We start from the raw sequence: 20,730 nt of genomic DNA, 5'->3' as shown, positions 1-20,730 counted from the left end.
GCACGTCGAACCACCCTCAAACGGATGGTCAAACGTAGCGAACGATACAAACCTTGGAAGATATGTTAAGACCTTGTGTGCTTGAAAGTAGAGGAAATTGGAATGAGCTTTTACCATTGATTGAATTTGCGTATAATAACAGTTATCACGCAAGTATCGGTATGGCACCTTATGAGGCATTGTATGGGAGAAAATGTAGAACACCGTTGTGTTGGTCAGAAGTTGGTGATGATAGAAATTTGGGACCCGAAATTATTCAAGAGACCACGGACAAGATTAGAATGATTCGTGAGAAGGTTAAGCAAGCACAAGATCGTCAGAAGAGTTATGCGGATAACCGTAGGAGGCCTTTGGAGTTTGTGGAAGGTGACCATGTATTCTTGAAGGTTACTCCGAGATTGAGGTTGAAGGGACCGTTTAAGTCGAGGAAGTTAAGTCCGAGATACGTGGGACCGTATGAGATTCTAGAAAGGATTGGTGAAGTAGCTTACCGCTTAGCCTTACCACCTTCTCTATCAGAAATGCATGATGTTTTTCACGTGTCTCAACTACAGAAGTTTATTCCCGATCCTCTTCAGCCGGTGTTACCAGATGCAATTGAGATAGAATCAGATTTGACATTTGAACCATTACCGAGCCGCATCGTGGGAAGAGAGACTAAAGTGTTACGAAACAAGGAGATTCCTCTTGTTAAGGTTCAGTGGGATGTGACACATCCGGGTGATGCTACATGGGAGCTTGAATCGAAAATGCGGGATGCTTACCTTCACCTTTTCAGGTAATTCTTAAATTCGAGGACGAATTTCTATTTAAGGGGGGGAGGATATAATACCCCGTATTAAATTAAATGCTCTAATGTTATTAGTTGACACTGAGGTTTTATTAATTGGTACATTAGAGATACTTTTGGACATTTGAGTTAGTAGTGTAACTTAAGATATTTTCTTATATCTTTTCCTTTTTGCTTTTCTTCTTCATTGGCAACAAGAAGAGAAAGATAGAGAGAAGAAGTAGAGAGAAGGAAGAGAAAGAGGAGAAAAGAGGAAAAAGGTTTGGATCTTCATCATTTCTCCGCCGAATCGACTCATCTTCGACATCAACGACTCGTAATCGAGGAGGGTTCTAGTTAGAAACTTATAGATTGTTTATGGATGAGACCCTTAGTTTGGATTGGGGTTTTTATGGAAACCTAGCTTTTGGACCAAATTCATCAATGTTCATGAATAAGTGTTTATAATCCATGAATTTATCATATATAGGTTGTTTCTATGCTCTACTATGATCTGGAATAGGTTTGGGTAGTTTTAGTTGGTTTTGAACCATGGGTTTTGTGTGTGAAGCAGAACTGAGAACTCAGTTCTCGCGTGCTTCGCGGTGCAAACAAGGCTGCGCTGCGTGAACTATGCAGGTTTTTAAGAGGTTTTGATTCTACCATCAGTACGCGGCGCGTACAGGGGTTCGCGGCGCGAACACTATGGGAATTCTTGAGAGACTTGCCACTGCCAGAGGTTGGCGGCGCGAACATCTGTTAGCGGCGCGAACATTGTTGAAAATTATGAGGGTTGGCTACTGCCTGGGGTTCGCGGCGCGACCAAGCTGTTGCGCGGCGCGAACTGAAGCTTCCTTAACTAGAATTCTTTATTTCAAACATAAAACTGTTTCGGCCATAACTTTTGAACCGTAACTCTGTTTTAATCGCCGTTTGAAGCAGTAGGAGGCTAGAAGCCTGTACTTTCTAGTAGTGTAGGTTTTGGGATCAAAAGGAGAATTATTTAGTCGAGAGTCGGTAATTTGCTTGATTACTTGGGTTGTCTATCGTTCGGAACCATATGAACGGTATGCTTTTGGTATGATGAGCATGTACTCTATAATTGTGATAAATTGCCATTGTTTATAGAAAATATTGATAATCGTTTGGTTGAGTCCTATTGCAGGTGGTTTGGTATGCCTTTGTTATATATGTTATATCAAGGAGGGTTGAATAACTTCATTGTTATATGAATAACGGATAAGTGAGGAAAACTAGGATTTGTAAGGTATGTGTAACTTAACAAAGAAAACCTAGGAAGAGACATTATATGGAACATACGTGTATTTAGAATTTTATGAAGAAAGGCTAACAGGCCTAGTGATTTGCGTGAGCAATCACCATTGTATGATGTACTAATCGGAACTACTTTATTTCTTTATTTTCTTTTGAATGCTAATAGGCATTCCATGTGCAGAGAGGCACTGTGTAGAGAGGCACTATTAATCTTGGCAGGTTTGATTCCTGCTTTTGTGTATGAATGGAACCTAACAGGGTAGAGACTTGTGATGGTGTACGGGCCATGTGAAGTGACGATTCATGAGGGAATGCTCATGAGTCCGAATCCATTTCGTATGTCAAGATTTCCCAAAGGATCCATGACTCGTGCCACCTCCTAGACGTAGAAGGGGACGGGAATGGAGGGATACCTTGGTAACGGTTTTCCGATTAGTAATATTGTGTTTGAGTTGTTGAACTCTATGTATGATTCCATATAATGTTAGTGTGTGAACTCAAGGTCTAGTTCCTTTTATGACTTGAGACTTATAGGCTAGAACCTTGTGAAGCCGAGAGGATCCATAGGATAGGGAACTCACTGAGATTTTGTATCTCACCCCATTATATATTAATTTCAGGTACTACAGGTTCCGTGAAGGGTAAGGAGAAAGCAGTTTGATTCCTTATTCCTTATGTTTCTTTTGGATATGGCGAAGCTTCCGTTGTGGATTTCTTTTGTGATCATTGTTGATCTAGTTCTTAGTATTTTGTTTTGAACATCTTGTATGTATTATGCCATTGTTAAAACTTTTGTATTTTGGGCATTAATATGTATAATGTGTTGACTAGGAACTTATAAGTATTTTCAGTACCAAATACTTGGATTCATGTATACATATATGCTTTGATGTATGTATTTATATATGGGTGTTACAATAAATGAATGATGATAGAGGGTTTTCAATCCTCTGATGATGCTGAACAAGATAGTATCGAGCTATATGAGAAAGAATACTCAAATAAGTGGGTTGGAGTTTGAAAAAATACCTCTGAAAATGGAGGTCGTTGTTAGAACAAGATTTGTTCTGATCAATATTCTTAGTTTTGATGATAACAAGGATATGAATTTTGTGTGAGATAATGTGGTACTCTAATACATTTCAATTTCCATTTCAGGAAATATATAAAAAGTATGCACAAATCAGCGCTCAGAAGCTTTGTCTCAGAAGGTTCAGCATGCAACATCAGAACATGGTCTTGCAAGACATCAGAAGATGGTCAAGGCAGAATCAGAACATGGGTCTATGAAAGCATCAGAAGAACTTGAGATCAGAAGCAGAAGCACTGAAGTTCTCATGGTATCACGCTCAGAAGCACTTCAAGGTCAGAAGACAAGAAGATGCTATGCACCAAGCTGTTTGACTCTGATGATATTCAAATATTATATTCAAACATCAGATTAGAAGAAAGTACAGGTGGCAGGCTACGCTGACTGACAAAAGGAACATTGGAAGCTATTAAAGGCAACGTCAGTAGACACAGCGTGAACAAGGCTCGAGGTAGTTGACAAAAGCGTGAAACATTAAATGCATAGCTGTACGGAATACGCAAAGCATTAAATGCGCTCAACGGTCATCTTCTCAAACGCCTATATATATGAAGTTCTGATGAGAAGCAAGGTTATGAATTCTGAACGAAACTATTCTGAAAAACTTGCTGAAACGCTGTTCAATTCAAAGCTCAGAAACTTCATCTTCATCAAAGCTCACTACATTGCTGTTGTAATATATTAGTGAGATAAAGCTTAAACGTTAAGAGAAATATCACTGTTGTGATTATAGCTTTTAAGAAGCATTGTAAAACTCTTATTTGATTACATTAATTTGTAAGTAACTAGAGTGATCAAGTGTTGATCAGGATACTCTAGGAAGTCTTAGCTTGTGTCTAAGCAGTTGTAATTAGAGTGATCACGTGGTGGTCAGGATACTCTAAGAAAGTCTTAGCTTGTGTCTAAGCATTTGTTCCTGGAGTGATCAGGTTGTGATCAGGATACTCTAGAAGACTTAGTCGCGGACTAAGTGGAAAACCATTGTAATCTGTTGCGATTAGTGGATTAAATCCTCAGGTGAGGTAAATCACTCCGTGGGGGTGGACTGGAGTAGTTTAGTTAACAACGAACCAGGATAAAAATAACTGTGCAATTTATTTTTATCGTTCAAGTTTTTAGACTACACTTATTCAACCCCCCCCCCCCCCCTTTCTAAGTGTTTTTCTATCCTTCAGTCGTGAGGATAATGAGGAACACCTGGGCTTGTGTGAGTGATCCTAAAAGCTTCCTTGGGACTCAGTGATTCTAACTGAATGCTTATTGTGACTTCAATCCTTCTGAATTGCTCTACCCGACACCTTCGATTTGAGCTTCAAGTGGACATGGAGGATGATGAATCTTCAGTTACAGATGAGCTGCAGCCATCTGAACAGCTTCACTATGCCCTAAGGAACGTGTCTGGATGCTTGGCTTTGTTTGAAACCTTCTGAATTGTTCTATGGACCTCCTACTGCAACAGCTCCAAAGTGAAAGCAACAATGGTGTTCCTCCACTTACAGAAGTGATCCAGGTGCTTGGATCACCTCAAATGAGCCCCCTTGAGATGTTAGAATGCTTACTTTCCAAAGAGAAGCTCTGGTTTGAAGAAAACGATTCTTCTTGCCAAAGAACTTTGAAAACCATAAGCATGAGAAGAGAAAGAGAAATCAAGGAATAGAGTTGCTTTGGTGTGTATTTTATGAAGGATAGCACTTGTATTTATAGGCAAATGGTTCAGTGTAGTTGCAGAGGAGTGTGGTTACTTAGTGAGGTTGATTTGGTTTCTTGGCTATGAAGGAATTCAAAAATATCCAAAATGCAATGATGGAAATGTTGATTCCATTTGATCAATCCCCTAGCCTTCGATTTTGCTTGATCTTAGGGGACAAATCTGAGACAGAAATGAGCTCCAATTGGTTGGGAAGAGATTCCTTTGGTGATTCATCATCTTGCCATAAATTCTCAAATGTAATCATTACATAATCACATGCCTTTGTTTTTGGGAATATTCTCTAATCCTTATGCAATGATGAAAATGGATGTATGGTGTGCTTGCAGATGTATTAGAGGTCGGGTAGCATCACTTAGTGAAGTCATTTGCACAAAATTGCAAAGTTCCAAATTGCACATGACCTATAATTTTCACTCCAAGTACCTAACTTTGATCAATCATATCTCTTAGCTCAAAATGAATTTGGAGAAGGTTGAGCACAATTTGGAAAGCCCTTAACATGTACTTCAATTCATTAGTTTAGTGTTTGCCCAAATTCTTTAGGGAAATTAGTGAAAAAGTCCCATAAAGTTTGAAGAAAACTAGGGTTTTCTTGCATGTTTTGTGAAGGCAGCCACTTTGAAGCTCCATATCTCTTCAATGGTTGATTTTTAGCCAAAAAATTATATGTTTCAAAGTTGTTTATTGGATCAAAATCTACAACTTTCATGTTGGAAGTTTTTTTCAGTTTGTAGGTGAAATTTTGAGAAAATCCCTTCCAAAGTTTGGCAAAAACCACTTGAAAACACTTAGAAAAATTTTCTAAGTATGAAAAGTCAAACTTTTGACTTTTGATTCTTGATTGATTTTCTTGATTTTTCTTGATCAAATGACTTCTAATATCATATATAGATGATTTAAAACTTCAAAAGTCATGGTTGACCAAAATTTCCAAAAAGTCAAAGGTGATCCTATACAGTTGACTTTTTCCAAATGAAGTGAATTCTTGGACTTTTGTGATGAATCAAACTCTCCTCTTCAAATGAGTGATGTGAATGGATTATATTGAGGTAATAGAAGCTCTTGAGTCATGCTTTGAGTTTTGGATCCATGTCCTGATTAAAAAGTCAACTATCTTGGTGAATTAGGTCAAAAACCCTAATTGTCGACCAGATGAAATTGATGACTGTAGGCCTTGGATTGAAGTGTAATGCCTTATGGATATTGTCATATGAACTAATTGAGGATGATTGAAGCCTTTGAGTGATGCCCTTGAGCTTTCTAGGGTTTCCCAAATGTGATCCCTGATTTTAGTCCTTGATGAGCTCAAAACCCTAGACTGGTGAGGTAAGCAATCCTGAGTCCAGGTGATGGGTATCTAATTAATCATAGGTGATTAGAATGAAGCTTTTGAGTCCCATAGTTGTATTAGAAACCATCCCTTTTACTGATTGGTCCTTTGCCTGAGTTCTTTTGTTCCAGAACACCCCCGACTAAGTACCAGATGAATAAGTGACTGCTCTGAGTATCTGTTTTGACTTTAATGAAAAGTTAAAAGATATGACATCTCAGGGGGGTCAAAATTGGGGTATGACAATAGACCCTCAAGGAAGCTCTTCACAGGAGCTACGCCAGCCAGGTTTTATTATTCTTTTTTCTTGCTGTATGTTGTTTTGTTGTTGTTGTTTTGTCTATTTAGTTTTAATAACCTTACATTTACCAATTAAACTAGGGTTAGCAAATAATTCCTTTAAATTTATTTTCTTAATTAAGTTATTAAAATGATTTAATCATTGGGTTAATTTAATTATTAGATTTAATTTAGGTTAATAATTAACTTAAAATTGGATTAATAATATAATGTAAATTTTATTTATTATTCGTTTCGACCGAATTAATTGGTTGCGATGGTTAATAATTAATTATTCAATTAATTAAATATAAATTAAAATAAGGTTTATTTTGCTAAAGGGTTTTAACCGAATAAATCAGTTACGATGAATAGCATTTTCTTTTCTATCAATTCGTTACTATTTTTAGTCAAATCTATTGATCATGAGGAGTAACGATAAATTAATAAAATAATTAAAACACATCAATTTGCTAACGGTGATAATCGAATCAATCGATTAGAATAATTAGAAATTTTATTAAATATGTTAATTATGGTGATTAAATCTATTGATCATCGCGATTAATGGAACAAATTAAAATCAGGGTTGTACGCCATTCAAAACACACTTTTTCCATAAACTACGGATTTTCAAAACTGCGTTAAGGTAATTCAAAATACCTTGCAAACTGCGAATTTCAAAAACTATGATAAGGTAATTCAAAATACCTTCAAACAACCTCATATTAATCTAAGGCGTACAACCCTGTCCTGAACTACGTAGACTCTGATCCTCCCTAAGGAGGTACGTAGGCACTTGGATAACCAAGGCGAGTCCCCTTCCCCAAAATCTCAATTTAGGTTTAAATCTCACTTTTAACCCTATTCATTTTCTTAGCTATAAACCCTAAACCTTGCCATAATACTCTTATAAACCTTAAATGCAAACCTTAGGAAAGGGTTAAGGGTGCCTAACACCTTCCCTTGACCTGAATATAATAACTTACCCAGAATTCTCTAAAACTTCATAGGGTTTCCTATTCGCCCTAGTAGAATAGGTGGCGACTCTAAATTCTTTAATTTTTAGGGCAGTTGCTACAATTTCTACTCAGGATAGAGTGGGAGGTAATAATGTCACTGAAAAATAATACAAATATCTGGTTGGGATGATCCAAACGAAAGGGCTTTTTGTAGCCAATACCAAAGGCCCTCACTTCACATGGTCAAACAAGAAGATAGAGGGTACTGCACACTCTAGAATAGACCACATGTTAGGTAATGTTGATTTGTTTCAGAAGTACCAGGATGCCATTGTGTATGTTATTAACCCTATTACGTCTGACCATGCTCCCATTATAGTGGATATTTATAAGCATCAGAGGAAGAAAAATTATATGTTTAAGTTTCTAAACTGTATTACTCAGGAACCTACCTATTTAAAAATCATAGTAATAGCTGGAACCAAAATGTTTAGGTATCATACCCCAAAATTTTCCCATCTCATTTCACTTTTCAATCTCAGACAAAGGTTCAAGATTCAAGGAGTAACCCCAGACACACCCTCCTAACAAAGGCTTACAAAACTAAGGTTTTGAATTCTTTAATGGAAATTGATGGAACAAGATCTCCAATGGATTTCATATGGCCTGTGATGTTTCAAATTATCTCTATGGCAAAATAAAAGCTCCAATTCCAAGGATTGCTCAGTCAATTGTCCAGAAAGTCAACAGTCGACTAGTTGGACCTAAAAGTCAACTGTGGTCAAAGTACAATCAAAATTCCTGATTTTTTGTCAACATCCTTATTTTGAAGTATCATTCATCATTTAATCAAGGATTGATCATGATTCATCGAAGAAAGTTCAGAAATCAACAAAACTCAAAGTTTCTAAATTAGGGCTTTTGACCTTAAAGTCAACTGAACTTTGACCAGCCATAAATTTCACATGGAACATCAGAAATTTTCCATCCAAAACTCATTTTGAAGGAAGAATTCTCTACAAATTTGTCTCTCACATTCCAAGTCTAAAAACGATTACAGGTCCTTTTTGAAAGTCAACCAAAAGCAGTTTTTTGTCAAAGCCCATATCATCAAGATAAAATTCTCAAATGGAAAAAAACTTCCAAAGTGTCTTGTAGAGGAAATCTTGAGGTTTCCAAAAAGTCCTAGAACTCTTCCATACCTAAAAAATTGAAGGAGATATGCCTTGTCAAAGTTGGTCATTTTTTAGTAAGGTGTATGAAGAAAATAAGAGTCAAAATGGAATTTTTTGTAAAGAAGCCCAACTTTTCATGATCCAATCTTTTGGCCCAAGTTATTTAGAAGATCCAATCTGAATGCCATGAATTATTGATGATTATTTGATTTTATATGAATTTTATTCATTGAAAAAATCAATTTAGTCAAATATTTTGAAGGAAAATAGAAAAAGATTGGATTTGTTTGGTTTCCAATCAAAATCAATCACCATTTAAGTCATAAATCAGATACAAATTCGTGTTAATGAGGATTAGTGAAGAAAGATTAAAATTGATCAATTTTAGAAACATTTAAAATCAATTTCCAATCAATTTGCCAAGGATTGATTCAAAGAGATCTGATTTGTTTTTGTTGACCTAAATCATTCTACTATAAGTAGAGAAGTTGTTCAGATCATAAGGAAGAGAAAATTCACCAGAGGAGAACCCTACCCGAGCTCTAAAAAAAACCAAGAAAATTCCAAGATCGTTTTGGAGTTTGAGGAAGATTCAAAGTCTCCTAAACGTTGCAACGCATTCCTGAAGGTGTCCTGAAGCTATCTGGGTTCTCACACACGAGCAACGAGCCCAGAATCACCTCCAAACAACCTACGGTTTGCGTTTTTTAAAAACCTTTCGATCTCCATAATTCATGCATCCTTTACATGTTTTGATTTTGTATTTTTGTTATATATGATGTTATGAGTGTTTCTGGAAATTGAATTGCGTTTATATGGCTTTATGAATAAGATGCCATGTTAGAGTTTTAGAGCTTAGATTTAGGGTTTCTTGAATCAGCGTGAATTAAGGAACGATAATGGTGCTACTAGATTCGCGTGACCAAGACGAGTTCAAATATGGTCTTGATTGTGATTTTTGTGCATGTATGCGCTTGTTTCAAATTGCAGGTGAACTGGCTACAAATATAGTTGCAGCTAATTCGTAGCAAAACCTAAATCTGAATTACAGGTTGCTGCGAGGAAGACGAGTGTGTGTCATCATGTGGTTGGTCAACTCAAATTTGGCGCGCGTTTTTTAATCCATGGCCATATATTATATATTATTATTTGAAGGCATATGATAATCAAATGTGAAAAGCAACCTAGTTGGTGGGGACGTTGGTTGATAAAGCTAAGGCCGTGGGTTCGATCCCATGCCTCAACACTATATTTTTTACAAATTTTCAGCTACAGATCCTATGCACACTACTTGCCAAGGACCACCATGCGCCTCCAGCCACCAGCCTTCAGATCATTCCAGATTCAGATCCAACGCATCAAAACGCAAGGGCGCACTATGGTCATTCAGGAACATGTAACACCATATCACAGGCGCCAGGTTTTTATAATGTTTTATTTTATTTGTATTTTATTTTGTTAATGTTAATTTCTTTTTATAATTGTTTTTTAAACTATTTCTCTTTTTAATTACCTTTTTTTTTAATCCCTTTTTTTCATAAAAAATAATAAAAACTATTTTTTTTTTAATTTAGATTAATTTAGTTTTAATAATAATTGATTTTGTTTAATAATTAGAAACATTAATTTTAACTAATTAATTTAGATTAATAATTAACATTTTAATTTAGGATTTAGCTAATTAATTTAAATTAGGTTTAAAAATTAGGTTAATTCAAATAGGATAAATAATCAGGGTTAATTTAGTCAGGATTAGTCGATTTTAAAATTAATTAGGTTAAAAACCAATAATTAATTTTTAGGGTTTGTTTAGCCTCGATTATTTTAGAACCCTAGTAGCCATAGGGGTCTTAGGTAGGTTTGTCTATTAACTGTAGGTCTAGGTTTCCTGCCCTTAAACCTTTTCAACCACTAATTTATTTTCAAATTGTTTTTTTGTTAATCTTATTTTCTAACTTGATTTATTTCCTGCCAATTATTGTTTGCCCCTTTATTGCTTGATTGCCTTGTAGGGTTACAATATTTCGTATTTTTTCGTGGTTTGCCCACGAGTTTATTTTCGCCTTATCATTGCAGGGTATCATCTACTTAATTATTTCTTGTGGTTTACCCACAAATCGTTTTTGCCTTATCATGTAACTGCTCACAGGTTGTAATAGTTAATTAGGGTTTTATTTTTCTGCCTTATTTTCTGTATGATTAATTGCGTGGTTAGTAATTTAGGGCGTGAAAACCTTGAATTGAATTTAGAATCATTAATTATAAGATAATATAACTGAATTTAACCACGTGATTGTGCCACACACACACCTTTAGGGTAACCTCTCTTGTTGCTCGTTGCCTTATTACTGTTGCCTTGTTGCCTTACTAATTATGCCTTTAAAATAGTCAAGTCCCTCGATTCCGAGGATACCTAAAGCAAAGGTTGCCTTTAAAATTATTGAAATCATCATATGAGATCTAGTCCCTCGATGCTGCCTCGGAAAAACATGATGATTGTCCCAATTGCTAAGGTATTCTCGCATGTTGCTTAAAATGACTATTATATCCTTCCCTAAGACTACCCGCCCCCTTTATGGACAGTCTTGTGGCGAACGATAACTCCGATGACCCTTTACATCCAATAAAAGGGCTTCCTACCCTCCTATGGTACGGATAGCCCTGAAAAGCTAAAAGAACGAATCTTTATAACTTAAGGGTATTCACCTCTTAATTGCTTGCTCTGGTTTAAATTCAAATTTTTCTCTTTCAAAAAACCTTCAAAAAGGCTACGCTTATTTTACAAGCTAAAGTCCTTATTCAAATCCTTTTTCTCAAACTTCTCAAACATTTTTTAAAACAAAATGAGCTAAGCAATTAAGAGCCCATGGATAACCATGGATACAAAGGGTGCTTTAAACCTTCCCTTTGTATAACTTACCCCCAAAACTCAAAATCTTTTTAAAAGGTCTTTTTCGGTTCTTTTAGCCTTTCTTTAAATTGGATAAAATAAAAGTCGGTGGCGACTCTTGCTATCCGCAACATTTCAAAAAAGTCAGTTCTCCCACCGAGTTACATCAGGGTACTTCTATGTATAGACTCTGGATAAAATTGATGAGATTGCAACATATCCTGAAGCCCTTGATTAGGAGATTTTATGACATTCAAGTCTAGATCCAGAAATCCAGACAAGACCTGAAGCATGCGCAAGAGCATCTGACACAAAACCTGTTTGACAAAGCTGTTATTGACTAGGTTAAGAGGCTGTCATACCCCAAAATTTTCCCTCTCATTTTTAAAGACAAAAATCTTCAAATGCGAAAATAATTGAAGAGGACACCCTAAGCTTTCCAACAAATTCAAAATTATTCTCAAATAATGAAAATTGAGAAAATTATGGCTGATGAAAGTTGGGAAATTTTGAGTCAGTGCATAAAGTCCAAATTGAGCAAATTCATTATTGGGCCACAGTTTTAATCCAATTACCCCTTAAATTATTTTATTTCAATTGTTTTGATTTATTCATTTAAATAATTCAAAATAAGGAAAATAAAATAAATTAAGCTCTTAGTGAGGTCCAAGCACATTTTCCTTTTAACCTAATATTTTCTTATGAATAACTAACAACCTATATTTTTAACGATTCACCAACCATTCACCTCTACCAAATTCTCCGTTCCCATACACTAAAAATCAACAACTCATAATTTTACACCCATCCACAAAAAACTCTTTACCATCATTTCTAACTGTCACTCTAATTCCGGTTGTAGCAGAGTGATAATATTTCCAGCCTATCAGCCGAATTCTGAAACTACTGTTTTGATTTTCTCCGAATTTTTTTCAGAAGTTCAAAGACACATGTTAGATCATTCATGATATGCCCTCGTAGGAAGAAAAGAATAGAAATTGGAATACTAGGGGAGCATAACATAGGTAAGTTCTAAATCATTTCCATTATGAAAGAAGTAAATGGAAGCTTTACAAAAAAATCTTTAACAAACCATTGTTACACCTATTGCAACTCAAAAAAAATTTTTCATGCTCTAAACAATAGCAAGGAAAAACTAAAATTCATGGATTATTGACACAAGAGCATATGAACACATGACCGAAGCCTTAATTATTTTTAATAATTATTCTCCATGCCAAAATAATTTTACCGTTCAATTAGCCGATAGTACTCTTTAAAAGATCATGGGTAAATGTTATGTAGTTATCTCCCTAAATATTACCCTAAATTCAGTGATCCATGTTTCTAACTCTTGTATAATAAATCCTAAGGCTAGTGAAAATTCTACAATATTTGTCAAAACATATAATCCCTCCAAAAAAAAATTCCCTTATTCATAGTGACGTTTAAGGACCATCATAAATCATCAATGTTACCAAATTAAGATGGTTTGTATGCTTTATTAATGACCATACCCGAATCACTTGGGATTACCTTATGAAGAAAAATTAGAAGTTGGTATTTGAATTTTTTATAACATGGTTCAGACACAATTTCAAAGAAAATTTAAAGTGCTAATGAGTGATAATGATCTAGGGCACTATAAATATGCAAGGAATACATACCTCCTAAAAAATTGAATCATACACTTGAGTTAATGTGTGGATACACCCTAATAAAACAATATTACCAAGAGAAAAAAATAAACTCATACTAGAAGTGAATAGATCCCTTATTCTAATTAAATGTACCCAACATCATACAAACTACTAAATCCCTCATCATATCAATATGGGAATGATAGTTGTCTACCACCCAAATTGAGGAGGAATATTGAAGAGTGTCTAAAACATATGGCTATGATTAATATTAAGTTGTTACGAAATTGTGATTGTGCAAGAATTACACATACTAAAGTAAACAGAATTATTCTTAAGTAATGTTATTTAGGTAGCAACATCTAGGATAATTATTTTCTTGATTTTTAGGCTTGATTCATATACATATTTAGTTTCTTGTATTTTGTTTATACTTCACTTGAATTAGTTCAAATAGAAATGAAATATACCTAAAAGAAATGAAAAATACCATAAAATTCTACACATATTTAATATAAAAAAAATTCAATTCACTTGATTTTTATCGTGAAAATATAAGGTATGCTCCTTTTTCTTCTTTACATTTATTGAACACTTTATATTTCCTCTTTAATGCATGAAAAAAATTGCATTTTATTAACATAAGGAAAAGTCTTGAGAGGCTCATGAAAAATAGTACAAGGTTTTGAGCGCGAGAGCCAATCTCCATTGAGGAATTTTTTATCACCTTTGTCCAACAAGACATATTTAATGAAATATATCTCATCAAGAGAACTCTAAATTAAACAATTACACATCATAGGAAAATGATGTCTATGTTGTGTGTGGTAGTCGATCAGCCAAATAGAAGTACATATGCCCCATAGCTCCAGTGAGAAATTCATTTTTATATCTGGATTCCATTGTCACCATTTCCCCATCATTAATCTTGATTGAACCTGGTTTTGGATAACATACAGACATTCCAACAGCGTATCCTTCCTCATTTCCTGCTTCATTTCCCGTTCCGTATCTTGGTGTTGATGTACATAATGTCCTTCCATCCTAATTTATTAATCGGAAAAAATAAATGACTTAATAAATAGTAGTCATGCATGCACTATCGCAAGATTAATTTGTCTATATACAAAATCAAGAAAAATAAATATCATGTAAGAAACATAATGAATTTTAATAAAACTCAGTCAAACTTATATTCAACTCTACCTGTCCATATAGTGTTGCATTAACAACACCAGTATGTGCATGAGCAGTACCGTATATAAGATAACCACCATTTTTCATAGGGATGCTTGCTTTCTGAACATGGACAAGGTCATTGCTTTTATTTTCTGGAATAGTATACTCAGTCTGTATCATATTAAAAAATATTTGTTAATCACTCTCTCTCGACGTAAAAAGTAATTAAAAACAATTATCATAAGACCTTAGAGCCCAATTATATTATGTTAATGACAAGAGTTTTCTTAAACTTCTTTTTGATTATGACTATGCTAAATCACCTATGCTATGTCTTTATCATAATAATTTAATAGACCACGAAATTAAATAAATTAAATAATTTATTTACCAGACAATCGTGGATTGTTTCAGAACCATTTATGATGACTCGATCAGTGGAATCTAATATATAAAATTTAACAGGAATTTGATGTTTGTCCCAGTCAACCCATGTTATTTTGTACTTTAAAGCAAGCTTTCGCCTTGGTGCTTGAAATCCTTTTTTCAATCTGCATTGGAAGTTGTTTTTACAACAAAATACTCCTCCTATATATTTGGAGGACAGTGGCTTTCCATGGATGTCATATGTCGTGTTATAAAAATTCTCTGGGAGATTAAATTGGTCACACCTACATTCACTACAACTTTTTCTATTTTCTGTTCCACGTGTATCAATGACCATGATATTAAATAACCATTTCTCTTCCCAACCCTTTGTAATATTGGCAGGGTTTCCAAGTTCAACCGCAAAAGGATCTGGAAGTTTTGAACTTGTTCCTCGTGTTTCACTTCCCAAACCCCATATATGTGGAAGTATACCGCCATTGCAAGCTCCATCGTTTCTTAAGAAAATGGGATCCTCAAAAGGTTTGGTATGATCAGTATAATTGTGTGATTTATTCTTATCCTTACTTACATGAAATTTAACAGCAAACCAATGATGGATGTATGTTTCATACAAGGGAACCGAATTTCCTTGTTCATCAACTAGATCAACATCAAAGCTCTTGACTCCAATATGACCATTTGGAAATTCAATATCGAATATATTTGTAGCTATAACATCCCCAGGGCCCACTTCAAACTTTTTTGACCAATATGTTGCTGATTTGATAATTTGTGGAGAGTTTTGTATGTGTGAGTAAGTTGTACTTGACAACATCACCATCATTGGTAACAAAAATATAAATGCTTTGGAGATTAATATCATGTTTACCTACACATAAATTATTATTGTTACATATTAAATATGAATAATAAAATAATAGATAAATATTTAAATAAGAGTTTGAAAAGTGTGGACGTTAATCGGAAGGAAATGTATACCATATAATGAATCATAATGAAGGCTTCCACTTTATCAAACTTTCAATAAATTCAAAATTGAAATTGGTTGAATGTAGCTTTGTGAAGATGTGAGAGTCATGCATGTTTTCTAATTTTATAGTAAAAAAATATAAAGTTGTCATAACTTTAAAAAAAGTTAAAACTCATATTTGTTTTTGCTAACGGTTTTGCTAGCTTGGTATATATGTTAAATCATGTTTTTTTGGGTGTTTGAGGTGTTTTTTTATTTATAAATAAGTATTTTTAACAAAATTAACAAGTTTGTTAAGAATTAATTGAATATCTAAAAAACAAATTTGTTTGAGAAACTCTTTTTAAATATAGCAAATTTATGTCAAATTTAGTTTACATCTAAAAACAAAATATAACAGGAAATTATTATATATATCTGTATCATTAAGTGGTTTCAACGAAAAAACTTGTGAATCATGCTGAATAAAATCAATATTACCATACTTATGAATTGTTGGACTGAATAATGAGTCCCTTTGTGATTCCACCCTTTTAATCAAAGAATTTTTAGTTTTACAGTCTCTTAGCATCTGACTATAAAAGAATCTCAAAAAAATTAAAATTGCTCTCATTTATTTGTCCATGGTGTAGAACTAAAAAGTGTTATATTAAAAGGATGACTAATACATTTGATTATGAAAAAGGTTGGCTAAAATCTAACTCCTAATAGGTTACTATATCTTTTAAATCTCAAACATTATCCCGTGAAAAATTAAACTTAGATTTTGTTAGTCATGAAATTTTTTAAGTTTGTTGTATGCTACTACACTCTTTTGCTTTAATCATGGTTTCATTTCATTGAGTTTTATGGTAAGGTCTTGAATGAGGTATTTGTTGTATAACCTCTTGTCTGTTATCTTGGGACTTGGGTATTGGTCTATGTTGTCAACTGTCAGCGGAAGAGAGATAGAATTTCCAATGATATAAAACTATTTGATATATTCTGAATAATGGAAAGATAAACATAAAAGCACATAATAGATTCTGAATACATGAGACTTATATAGGAAAGTTGCAAAAGTAAAATACATGAGAATTTTTTTATTTTTTTTGCATATTTGTATCTTTTACCTTCCTTTTTGATTCTGACAAATGGGGATAAGCATACTTTCAAGGAGAGGGTATACACTCTATCTAACTTAGGAGGAGTATCATCACTCAAAAAATATATTGTTTTATTTCTTTTACCACCCCCCTAAGAGATGCATTGTCATCATAAAAAGGGCGAGAATGTGGGACCTTATTTTGTAGGTAATAGATTTTTATTTTGATGATGACAACTAAAACTATGAAGAATTGTAAAAGATTAGAAAAGCAAGATAACATAAACATGATGACACATGTGAAGAATATATGATATTCATCATAGTAAAGATGCAACAATTGTGAAATCAATCAATGCACTTAAGAGGCTAAAGATACAAACCATGGGTTCGATAAAAGGATTGGAAAAAGTTCAGACATCAACAAAGGTTCAAACAAAGGAAAACAAACAGATTACATCTAAAGCCTCGAAAGAAATCTCAAACCAAGTTTTAACATAAAAGAATCTATCAGACAAGGCTTAGTGGAGTCAATCTCCAAATTTAGTAAGTGAGTGAAAATTTTGTAAAAGCAAAAGTTTGTTCAGTATAGAAGTAGTTGGATATAGGCGCGCGCACACACACACACACACACATGTTGCACCCCAAAATTTGCCCATCTAATTATTCTTAATTGGCTTACTTATCTCATTCATTTACATGCATCTTAGGTCATCAATAAAGTCATGCATCATTAAACAACCATTGGCATTGGAATCAGAGATCTTAAACTATTAAGGTTTCATTGTGATTTTTGGGGTGCATACATCCAATAGAGACTGATTCATCTAGTTCTCCTATGTGCTTTGAAATAGGACTCAGAAATTTTTATGGATCGCGAGTAAAGAGAACACAATTTTGGGAGCGCCTTGGCTCTTATGGATTAGGGTTTCCATCATCATTTAAGGCTTATTTCAATTGATCCTTATCATATCTCCTGGCTTGGTTCAAGTGGGTTTTTATTATCGTTTGAAGTACTGGATTAACTTGAATATGTGTCATTTGGATCCAAACAATAACTTGAAAATAATTCATTCAAAGTTCAAGTTTCAACTATATTCAATGTTTAAGATGAATTCCATTTGCAAAGCTCATTCAAATGACTGTCATGATTTATCACAAGTTTCTTTTAAGGTTTATTACAAGCTTATGAAAGTCGGCATTACCATTCATACAAGCCTCAATTTCATTTATAAAGTACAAATGGAGGGAAACTTCATTTCATCATGTAAAGAAAGAAGGAGGCCAACAATGATTCAATACATATTTATCACAATCAGTTCCAATTCCTTTTAATGTCACTACCAAAGTCTATACAAAAAGATCATTCAAGTCTCTACTACAAAGATATACATTTAACCACCTATCCTATCCTATGAGCTGTTCTCCAATTCTCCTCTTGCACTTTGGGCTTATATCTTGAGCTTGACCCTATACTTATTTCTAAGTCGATCCGCTTCCAAGTTCTCAATACACCAACTCCATGGCCTCGTGACTCTTCCTTCAAAGTTCTATTTCGTGACCCTGCTGCACCATTAAAAGCCCTGTAATACAAAGAAAATGCTTCAGAATAGTTGGCATTTCAAGTCCCATACCAAACACAAATAGACCTGCAGCATTCAGACAATATGCCATACAATTCAAGAAGTCATTTCAGAAATAAAAGAACTTGGCATTAGATAACTTTGCAGCATAACAGATTCTGTCCCTACTTTAAACTAATATACAGAACCATACAGTTCATAAACCAGTTCACACATCTAAACAAAATTATTCATAACCATTGACTATTAACCTATTTCTAAACCTCTTCATAATTGTTTTAACTAACAGCTTCCCTAACTAATTTCTCTTCACATCTTTACTTCTAACCAACCTTATAACCACATAACTATCCTAACTGTCTCTAACCCCTAACAGCTCTAACCACCTATAATGGAGATGTAACTTTTGACCCTGATAACTATCAATAACCAATTTCTAACAGCATTAACCAACCACATAACTTCTCATAACTACCCAAACAGTTTTCTAACAACCTAGAACTAATCCTAACCTTCAGCATAACAGAATGAAACTGATCCATAACAGAATTTCAAAACCACATGTAACAACCAGCTAACCGATTCTATAACTACCTAACCGATTCCTAACAGCAAGGAATTCGGTAATAGAAAAAGAAGAAGCAGAGTGGTATTAACAGAAACTTCAGAGATTAGTTACCTGAGAACTCTATATAACAGATTGATCCCTTATTCATTGAGGCCCTTAGCCATTCTTCACGCTTCTCATCACCTTCATCAAGTTCCTCCACCATTTTTTGAGCTTGGACACCATCTCTCTCCACCATTTCCTTCATCTTCATTCAATTCCCTTCTTCACACCATTCATCTTCTCCCAGCTCTCTCTCGATCCCTTCTAATCTTCACCACTCTGTTTCCACTGCTCCACCACCCCGCCTCATCCATCTTCATCATCTACACCTTATTCTCCATCACCTTCATCTTCTTCTACTCCCAATCTTCACATTCTCTGCATCTTCAACAACAAACAATCAACATCATCACCACAATTGCAGCAAGAACATTACAATCGCCATAACAGAAAAAGAAGAGAAAATTCTCAGAAAAACATTCACTCACCTTCAAATTCTCAGCCTTCAATCTTCTGCAAGTTCATCAATCGTCATCACCGATTCAGATTCGCCTCAATCTTCAACATCCTCTATCGGCCATCAGCGTAGTGGAAACTCCATCTCAACTCAACTCAAGATTCCGTGAAGCCATACGGATTCATCCTCAACCGTTATTCATCGATCGGCACAAGCATCCTAACGTTCGTTACAATAACAATTCAAAAGAATGAATACGCATAAGGGACGAGCGATTGAGAGAGGGAGAGAAGCGAGTGAAAGACGAAATAGGAGGGACTGAGACCGAAGGAAGGAGATCGAAGGAGGCTCGCTATTAGTTCACGGCGGCGATTGGTCGAAGACAATGAAGATTTTGCAGAACCGCGTCGTTCATCATGAAGAAGAAGAAGAGAGAATAAGTTGAATCGCCACACAGAGTAACCCTAAAATCCTTTTCTAATTTCTTCTTTCTTTTTTATTTTTATTTTCATTTATTTGTTTTTTTATTATTATTGGTAATTGAACGAAACCTGGATCAAAACAATCCCTTGGGCCCAACGAATTTACTGGTCACACCCCCTGGGCCCAACATCATCTCTTTGTCATAAAACTCTGAATAATCCACTTGGGCCACACGAATTGCTATTCTGACACCCCCGAGGCCCATACTGCCATTTTTGGCAAATCAATGTTGTAACAAAAACTCTTCTGGGCCTTTCCCTCTGGGCCCTGCGCTCTGCTATTCAGACCACCATTTTCAATTCACACCTCCCTGTTTCCATTAGTTTTAATTTAGGTTTAATTAGATTTTTTTTACCATTTCTTTGAGTAATTAAATTGCTAACTTTTCTTACTAATTTTTAGACTTAGACATAATTTTAGATATAAAAATATAATCAAAAAATATTAGTTTAGGCTTGTATTTTAATTATTTTGCTTGTTTAGAATTCTTGTTTTTGTCATATAAAAATCATGAAAATAAATAGTCCTTGTAATTCATTTTCGCACTATATTTTGAATCATTTGTTTTCATGTTTGGTGCTATATTTTCAAGTCATTCTTTTAGTCAACTTTGTACTAATTTTATATCATGCTTACTTGTAATTTCACTTGTATATTCCATTAGATTTAGGACCCATAATCTCCATAACTTTAGGCTTAGTATTCTTTCCCTTAAAATCCTTACACTTAGGTATATTCATAACACTTAGGCTAGTTACTTCATTTTAGGCTAATTTGCTTTTCCTTTTTCTTTTCGACATTAAAGTATTTAATAAAGGAAGAGGCGGATCACACTTTACTAATAGTGAGAGAG

At 34.4% G+C, this 20,730-nt stretch overlaps 1 protein-coding gene across 1 annotated transcript; it reads right to left on the bottom strand.

Moving 5' to 3' along the window:
* Positions 1-13,934: 13,934 nt before the first annotated feature.
* Positions 13,935-15,552, bottom strand: LOC131619482 (uncharacterized). Its single transcript, XM_058890573.1, has 3 exons — positions 14,692-15,552; positions 14,328-14,471; positions 13,935-14,165 (listed from the first exon to the last, which is right to left on the bottom strand). The coding sequence occupies exons 1-3, from the start codon at positions 15,550-15,552 to the stop codon at positions 13,935-13,937; spliced, it is 1,236 nt and encodes a 411-aa protein (XP_058746556.1).
* Between the last annotated feature and the right edge of the window lie 5,178 nt (positions 15,553-20,730).

This window comes from Vicia villosa, linkage group LG1 (assembly GCF_029867415.1).
Source record: "Vicia villosa cultivar HV-30 ecotype Madison, WI linkage group LG1, Vvil1.0, whole genome shotgun sequence".
Taxonomy (NCBI): Eukaryota; Viridiplantae; Streptophyta; class Magnoliopsida; order Fabales; family Fabaceae; genus Vicia; species Vicia villosa.
The sequence above is the reverse complement of the archived record's forward strand: the minus strand, read 5'-3'. Positions and strand labels throughout refer to the sequence as shown.